The 8,162-nt window shown below is 33.1% G+C and overlaps 2 protein-coding genes across 6 annotated transcripts; one reads left to right on the top strand and one right to left on the bottom strand.

Moving 5' to 3' along the window:
* Window positions 1-940: 940 nt before the first annotated feature.
* LOC142504601 (protein LIGHT-DEPENDENT SHORT HYPOCOTYLS 3-like) lies at window positions 941-2,594 on the bottom strand. The gene has a single exon (XM_075617466.1). It carries the CDS (start codon window positions 1,759-1,761, stop codon window positions 1,189-1,191), a length of 573 nt encoding a protein of 190 aa, XP_075473581.1. The 5' UTR covers window positions 1,762-2,594; the 3' UTR covers window positions 941-1,188.
* Window positions 2,595-2,946: 352 nt separating this feature from the next.
* On the top strand, window positions 2,947-6,664 carry LOC142504621 (sialyltransferase-like protein 2). 5 transcript variants are annotated; one of them, XR_012804259.1, is made up of 10 exons: window positions 2,947-3,205; window positions 3,502-4,736; window positions 4,812-4,902; window positions 4,970-5,034; window positions 5,130-5,284; window positions 5,370-5,451; window positions 5,918-5,998; window positions 6,095-6,189; window positions 6,252-6,321; window positions 6,419-6,664. XR_012804259.1 is itself a non-coding variant. In XM_075617488.1 (10 exons), the coding sequence occupies exons 2-9, from the start codon at window positions 4,542-4,544 to the stop codon at window positions 6,279-6,281; spliced, it is 765 nt and encodes a 254-aa protein (XP_075473603.1). In that variant the 5' UTR covers window positions 2,949-3,205; window positions 3,502-4,541; the 3' UTR covers window positions 6,282-6,321; window positions 6,419-6,664. The 5 variants fall into 5 exon arrangements, 2 of the variants coding, with proteins under 2 accessions (XP_075473604.1, XP_075473603.1); XM_075617488.1 differs by having other exon boundaries at window positions 2,949-3,205; window positions 6,095-6,160; XM_075617489.1 differs by lacking the exon at window positions 6,252-6,321 and having other exon boundaries at window positions 2,948-3,205.
* Window positions 6,665-8,162: the final 1,498 nt, after the last annotated feature.

Below are 8,162 nucleotides of genomic sequence, written 5' to 3'. Positions count from 1 at the left end.
CTTTCACCTCATGCTTCAAATTTTCATATTTAGAAAATTAAATTTTTATAACTAATTTCTGGAAAATCATAATATGTAAGATTTGCTTTGTTTTTTGTTTTTTATAAAAAATATAAGGATAATATAATAATCCAATGTTCGTGTTTGATTTGTTTAATGTGATCATTGGATACTTTGAGACACGTTGACGTGTGATATCTCACACACTCGTAAAATTTATGAAATATTTAAATCTATATATGACAGCAATTTCCGGTAAGCTTGCACCTCTGACTCTAGATTTTAACTGTATAAGTTGGGAAATGTTATTTCATTTATATTTTGAGATAAAAATAATTGAAAGACATCAGTTGATACTCAAGCTTTGAATGTGCCCAGGAGAGGAGATACTCGCCTCAGCACTGATGCTAAAATTCTAATTGAACTATATAAATGATCCCCGAACCCTAATTATCAAAGGTAAAAAACTTATGTGAGACGGATCTTACGGATTGTATTTTGTGAAACATATATCTTATTTGGGTCATACTATAAAATGTATTACTTTTTATGCTAAGAATATTATTTTTTATTGTAAATATCGATAGGGTTAACCCGTCCCACAGATAAAGATTATTGAGACCGTCTCACAAGAGACCTACTCATTGTCAAAACATCATTTAATTTTATAAAAATAATCTTAGGTTAAATATATAATCGTAAAATAAATAACATAAAAAACACAATCCAAATAATATCTGAAAAATTAAGAAAATATTTGTATCAAAAAAATGACTGAAATCGGAAGCGTGCATCGTTGAGAAATAGTAGATCGATTGAAGATGATATTCACGTTTATAATCAGAGTTTTGACGGGAAATGATCGCTTAACCCTACTTATAAAACAAAGTTTAATTTTATGAAAACAATTTTTAAATATATAATAAAAAAATAATGAATATAAGATCAATTTAAGTAGTGCAATTTTATTAATAATAAAAATTAAATAAGTACATAATTAGAACACTTGTACGAGAATAGAAGCGCACAGTAACTGAACAATGTTACTGATACGAAACTGCTAATATCGCTGCTAACACTGCCACAGATTCCATCAGATCTCAACCCCAAGAACTAAAGATTTAGTAAAATATGCTGACAAGAATTATGAATAACGGGCTTTTGATCTGTGGGGTGCATGTTAATTGATTAACCTTCACCCGGGGGCAGCGGTGGTTGAGGCAGCTGCCGCTTCCGCTTCTTCTTCTCGTAGCTGATTCCTCTGGCTTTCGACTGCAAATCACGAACTTCACGGAGGTAAAGCCTTACAGCTCTTGATCCAAACGGGTTGGTCTCCGGCTTGCCGCCGTTTTCCTCGTAGGCAGCGCGGAGACGGCCGATGAGAGCGTCGAGGCTGCCCCAGGCCTGGCGGAGGGGGCAAGGGCAGGGGGCGGGTGGGTTGGGGTGGCCGTAGAAGGGGCAGATTGGGGTGTGAACCTTAGTTTTGCCGAACTGGTCGAGGTAGCGGAGGAACTCAAGCACGTGGGCGCCGCTGCAACGGGAGAGAGAGAGCGGGGGGCGGTGGTTCTTCAGGTACTGCCCGAAGGTGTTCCAGTCGCGGCGTTTCTGATTCTCGTAGCGGCTGAGAGTGGAGGCGCCGCCGGATGACGAGGTTCCCGCTGATGAAGAGGTGGTGTTACTGTAGTTTTTCCCTGTGTTGATGCTGCTACTGCTGTTCTTTGAGTCTGCGCTTGCCACTTCAGGAGATTGCGGAGAATCCATAACAAAAAGGTTAAAAAATAATGACCACTGTTTAATTTCCAAGAAAATCAAATCAATCTCTCCTGAATTTTGACAGACGAAACCGTGGATTATGCGCCTAGGGTTAATGGGTTTTAAATCTTGGACAATAATCTTGACCTGACCGTACTGCTTCTTCTCATCTCTAGGCAGCTCAATTATATCACTTTCATGCTTTCAAGGGTTTCAGATTTGCAGAAGTGTGATGAGAAGATAGGAAAGAAGGATCAAGTGCAGCTGACGCTCTCATGAATCATCAATTTATACAGCGCCCTCCAATACTTGATCACTGCTAACAATTTATATATATTTATATATAATTTATGTGTCAAATCAAATTCCTAAGCATTAAATTCAACAACAGGAGCCAAAAAACGAAAAGGGTAAGCTCGAAAGTGGCATTTCTTGATTGAAATGTGATGAAATCGCCATTTTTGTGAGGAACCGACAGAGACGGAACAAGGGTTTGAGATGTTGAACAGGATATGGTAACCGTGAGAGAACAGACGAAAGGATTGACGGATCAACAATAAGTGAAGGTGTGAAAATGAAAAAAAAAAGAAGAAGAAATCCCTGTTTGGGGTTTTCTTTTGAGAAAATCGAATTAAAGATATATGAGGGAATCAGATTGAAAAGTCTCTGTATTTTGTGAATTTGTCTATCCATTTATAGTGGCAAGAATGACTGAGTGCTGATATTCTTAAGGAAAGCTTTAATGGAGAGACACGGACAGATGGAAGCGAAATTAGTTAATGTTTTAGGGCTCCTTTGGTAATGGAATGAGAAAGAGAGAGAGAGATGCATACAGTAGCTTAATTAGTTTAAGATGGAGACATCTAATATGAACCATAAATAAAGATATTTTTGTAAAGTCCATTAAAATGATCATGTAGTAATTATTCTAAAAAGTTGACTTATGATATCTGGTATATATTACTTTTTATTCACTAAAAAAAATGGCTATACTGACATTTTCTTATTGACATTTTTAAAATAATGTCGTTATTATATACATATCATGACATTGGTTACACATAAAATTTTTAATAAAAAAAATATTAAATTAGATATGTTATAATGACGTTTTTAATGAATGCCACTAAAAGTTCTTATTTTTCCCACTCATTTCCTATTTTTTAATCTCTCACTCTCACTCTCACGGCCATACATCTCTAAAAAAAATTCTCTCTCCAACAATCTTAGTATCTCACCCCAAATCGGCATCCTTCCAATCCCTTGTATCATTGCACAACACCACCTTCTGCTACCATAGCCACCGTGAATCATGGCTCATGACATGTAGCTTCGGTCTAAGCCATGAATCGAAGGATTTGAGCCCCGATTCGGGCGACTCAAAGCCCTAGAGCGAGTCTTGTTTCTGCAATTTCTTGTACCGTCTTGTTCGAGATTTCCAGCCTAGTTCTTGGTGAGTTTTATTAAAGTCGTAATTGTAATTTATAGAAAACGTGTTTTTCCTATTCTTGCACTTCTTCCTTGATTTAGTATAAATAGGCTAGAGTCTTCGGTTGTATTTTTTTGCGGGATTTCTTTTTCACCTCAATAAACGGTTTTCAGCAATGGGAATTTTCCCCACAAAATGGTTTCCTCATTTATCTTTCAACAAGTTTTCTTCAGTTTTTGACAGTATTTTCACATGTTGTTGAGCATTAATCTAATTCACGATCAAGCCCAACTTTTCCCTGTTTTTTCTCACGGTTTCAGTGGTGAACAGTGACTTTCGGCAAGTTCCGCCGATGCTCCGCTGTCTGCTCGGATGTATAGGCCTACGACCAACAATTTCATTATTTAAGGCTATTGATCGAATCGCAAGATCTTGTCCTCCAACAAATTAACATGGCAGTTGCCAATGTCTTTTGCTGGATTAACTAACGTAAAAGATTTTTAAATACATTGTATTATCACCTTTAATCTAATTTAATTTTTTGAAATTCTCTAGTTTGTTGAATGGTATTGCTACTGCGTTGCAGTAGAATAAATGATCTCAGCTTAAGTGGGAGAATTCCTGACTTCATTCACAACTGGAAAAAATAATAGAATAACGCCCATTATAGTAAGCTTTGAATAAGTGGAGCAGAGGTTCAGAAGCATAAAATTAACTTCAAATCATATGCGTTGATGTTTGTGGTTGATAATAGAATAATGACTCGGTTGACTTCTCCAAGTTGTGTGTCCTTGGTATCTTGTACGTGGGCATGATTCTTTGTATTTCATTGAGTTTAATGTTAATCATCGTAGGCGAAGATAATAAATTTCTGCCGATCACTGAATACTGTTTTATTCACTACATTTCTGATGCCGATAGATGTCTACTACTTTTCGTTCCTCCTAATGAATTTTTTAAAAAACAAACAATATTATTTGATTTGTAAATAGCACGTCTTTTTGTAAAAAAGGAGGCTTAGTGTTACATATTTAGCTGTTATACCACTTTTTGAATAATCCACCTCCTTAAATACCCATTGTTGAGTTACTATTTCCATATAGACCTGTAACACTGTCAATGATGGGATGGTGTTTAACATGCTTTATTTGAAGAAAAATTTGATGCCCAGCCTTGTGATTGTTTGCTCTCTAGCTATACTTCGGTTTTTCTTATTGTCTCAATCTTATTGCTTTAGTATGGCGAATAAACATTTGGTGTACTGAAACACTTATGAATATGAATGCTACTTTTCAGTAATTGTTGATGTCCGTATGCACTCTATCCCTCCACTTTCCAAGTTCGATTTTATTTTTGCTGCATGAATCGATGTAAGAATAAAACTTTGTGCATGGAGAAACTTGCTCTGGTGCTCCCAGACGGACTACCTTACGTACCAAGGAAATTTGGTCGATGTGCTGTTATTGGTAACTCTGGCGATCTTTTGAAAACTAAATTTGGCAAAGAAATAGATAGCTATGACGCGGTTTTGAGAGAAAATGGAGCACCTATTCAGGTTGTCATTCTAATTTTATTTAACTTCCGCTTGTAATATTCACATGCTCTCACCGTTGCCTTGTGCTTTTTGCAAAACTTTTCAGAAAATGTAGGTACAAAAAGTACGTTCCGCCTTCTCAATAGGGGCTCCGCAAAAGCTCTTGATAAAGTTGCAGAGTTGTATGGTATGAACATGATTCACTAGTCTTTAACATTATTCTCGTGTGGAAGTTAACAAATTCGAATTTTCAGATAAAGGAAAGGAAGTCTTGATTGTTAAAACAACAATTCACGATATCATGAACAAGATGATCCAGGTGTTTATACCTGCCAATTTACTCTAGTAAATTAAGTTTGATCCTATGTGATTTGTGAAAAATCTAATTTTAAATACTTATCTTTCTACTTTTAGGAAATTCCAATACTAAATCCTGTATATCTCATGCTGGGATCATCATTTGGATCAGCTGCAAAAGGTACTGGACTTAAGGCTCTTGAATTCGCTCTTTCCATATGTGACATTGTTGATATGTATGGTTTCACTGTCGATCCTGGTTACAAAGAATGGTACGTAGCTGTTGGAAGAAGTTTCTGAATGCATTTTTTTTAAGTTTGTATTGTTTCTTATTTTGGAGCCTCTGTATAACCTCAGGACAAGATATTTCTCAGAGTCTAGACAAGGCCATACTCCTCTGCATGGTAGGGCCTATTATCAGATGATGGAATGCCTTGGAGTAAGCTCGAAGCTTAAATATTTTAATGCTGAAGTTGTACAAATGATTTAGGTTTACACGATGATATTGCCTTGTCCTGCATATTCATCGTAAATCTACATAACTGCCTAAACACATTGATAAACTATAGGAATATAATACAACTTTGTTTGATCACAAAGTTTGCCTTGCCCTTTGTTGCTGAAATGTTGCGAGTGATTATCTTATGGTTCTTTGTGTTATTCCCGTTTACTCTGCTAACTATATCAGTTAGAGACACATTTACTTAATATGAGGAGCTGTGCCAGGAACTCAATGAGTTTCGCAATAGGGGCACTTCCTTTGAGCTATATTAAGCTGACTCTAAAGTATGCAATTATATTTGAAGGGTCATTCAATCATAAATATATGATTCATTTGGCATCAAATATCAAAGATTCTGTAAATCTATACTGTCATACTTCAAAGTGAAATTACTACATTGCAGGTTTATGGAAATGGTTTGATAAAAAGTGAAGGGCTCAAAAGGAGATTGCAAAATATGGAATCATCTGACTATGAAAAATTGGTAAGTTGTTTTATAAACTTCAACTAAATTACTTTCAAAGATATTTGTTTTCACAATCACTATGAATAAATTATGGATTTTGATTTTTTGGTGAAGGCTACAATGAAAGAACTAGAAAATCAACTTCCTGAAGATGAGGATGATCAAATTGGTCAAAATGACGTATTTGCTCAAATCATTTCAATTAACTAGTATGTATTGTTATGTATGTCATGTTAATATATTTTTAAACCAATATCAGTTATATTTGCAGTTGACAGTTAATGACGAAGATTTTTACTAGGTGAATTTGGATAAATAATAATTTTCTAGTTTATCATTTGGTATGATATTCACTAGTTTGAATTAAATTTTAATCTCTTTATTTTGTGCTTCTTTAATTTTATTTCATTCATACAAATATATGAATTTTTATTGTAGGTGACAAGAATATTGGATTTTGATTAAGATGAGATGGTTGAAGAATGAAGATGCGTCACAAGTTTGCTTATGTTTTGCTCTACAAGACTTAATTGTTTGCTAGTTCTTAAACTAAATACATTTGGTACATTTGTTGGAGTATAGATGTTTTTCGAGGTAACAAATTTGTTAGTCTTATACATTAATGATTGTAAAATTAATGACAATTATTTATTAACAATTTAATTTCTATTTTAAAATTTTGTATTTGTATTTATGTTAATTTGTTATATCTTTGAATATTATATCATGAAAATATTGAAAATCGATGACTTTTCATAAAATATGACATTTTTTATGTCACAATAAAACATTAAATAATGTACATAAAAAATATCAATGTAAAACTCATATAGAGACATTTCAAAAAGTCATTATAAACAACTATTAATGACAATTTTCAATGTCTTCATATACTAGTATAGAAGACATTTGTAAGTGTCATTACAGATTACATAATGATATATTTTAAATTAACATTATAACCTATCATTAGTAACATTTTTTATTGTCACTATAAATAACATACACGACACTTTTAGTTGTCATTATAAATGATTTTAACTGACATATAAATTTGTCATTATACTATAATAATAAGGCATGTATAAATGTCTTTAAAACATAAGTTTTCCTGACATTTAAAATTGTCATTATATGAATAATTAGTAACACGTATGAAATTGTCATTAACATCTTATAATGACATTAAAAAATGTCAGGAAGTTTAAGACGATATTGGAATAGACGAAATTTGTTGGAGGTGTTACTAAAACTTAAATGTCACTAAATATTGAATATGATGACATTTATGAATGTCACCATAAGCATTTATTCTTGTAGTGATTGTAAATATGAACATGATTGATCCTTATCATGAATAAAGATTTATAAGAGTATGTCACAAGAGATCCTACTCTAACTATTTTAATTTTATTAACTACGCCTCTGCTTGAATTGATTGATTGGATTTGACAAAAAAAATTGATTAAAAGGAAATGATTCGATAAATTTATCTTTGATTAATTTGAAATCTATTACAATTATATGTCGATGAAATTGATTAACTTAATATTGAGTGGATTATAAATCCACTTGAATTTTATTAATTAACACAAACAAATAAAGGGATTTGAAACTATCTATAGTCTAGTACAAATAATTCATCCAATATCAACCTGGGTAATTTGTTCCTTTTACCGATCTATTATTTAATAATAGATATATAAGTTGCATCCACATAATTTCCAAATCTGTTCAAAAAAATATAAATAATTAGCAGTACAATTAGCTTAAAATAAATGCATGCATGAGATGAATATGACGGTGGAACTAAATTTAAATAAGTAATTGATAATTTAAAATTTTAAGAAAAATTAAAGAAGTTGGAGAAAAAATAAGTGAGATTATTCATTAGAAAATAATCAATAGTTTAAAAAACTAATACTAGTGAAATTACGAAAAACAATCTTCCTTAAAAGGTCAAGGAGATAGAGTGCATCCCAAATAAATAAGTCAAAAACTTGTGTGAGACGGTCTCATGAGTCGTATTTTGTGAGACAGATCTCTTATTTGGGTCATCCATGAAAAATTATTACTTTTTATTGTGAATATCGGTAGGATTGACCCGTTTCACAGATAAAGATTCGTGAGACCGTCTCACAAGAGACCTACTCAATAAATAATTACAAAACCACAAATGCAC

Source organism: Primulina tabacum, chromosome 9, assembly GCF_025594145.1.
Source record: "Primulina tabacum isolate GXHZ01 chromosome 9, ASM2559414v2, whole genome shotgun sequence".
NCBI classification, from domain to species: Eukaryota; Viridiplantae; Streptophyta; class Magnoliopsida; order Lamiales; family Gesneriaceae; genus Primulina; species Primulina tabacum.
Note: the sequence above shows the minus strand (reverse complement) of the source record. Positions and strands in the feature narration are given on the sequence as shown.

Excerpts from the sequence above, each read along its gene's own strand:
- LOC142504621 (XM_075617489.1), top strand. The coding sequence starts at position 4,542 with ATGAATCGATGTAAGAATAAAACTTTGTGCATGGAGAAACTTGCTCTG. Across the intron at positions 4,737-4,811 it reads AAAATGGAGCACCTATTCAG|AACTTTTCAGAAAATGTAGG; the intron begins GTTGTCATTCTA and ends TGCTTTTTGCAA. Across the intron at positions 5,999-6,094 it reads CATCTGACTATGAAAAATTG|GCTACAATGAAAGAACTAGA; the intron begins GTAAGTTGTTTT and ends TTTTTGGTGAAG.
- LOC142504601 (XM_075617466.1), bottom strand. The coding sequence starts at position 1,761 with ATGGATTCTCCGCAATCTCCTGAAGTGGCAAGCGCAGACTCAAAGAAC.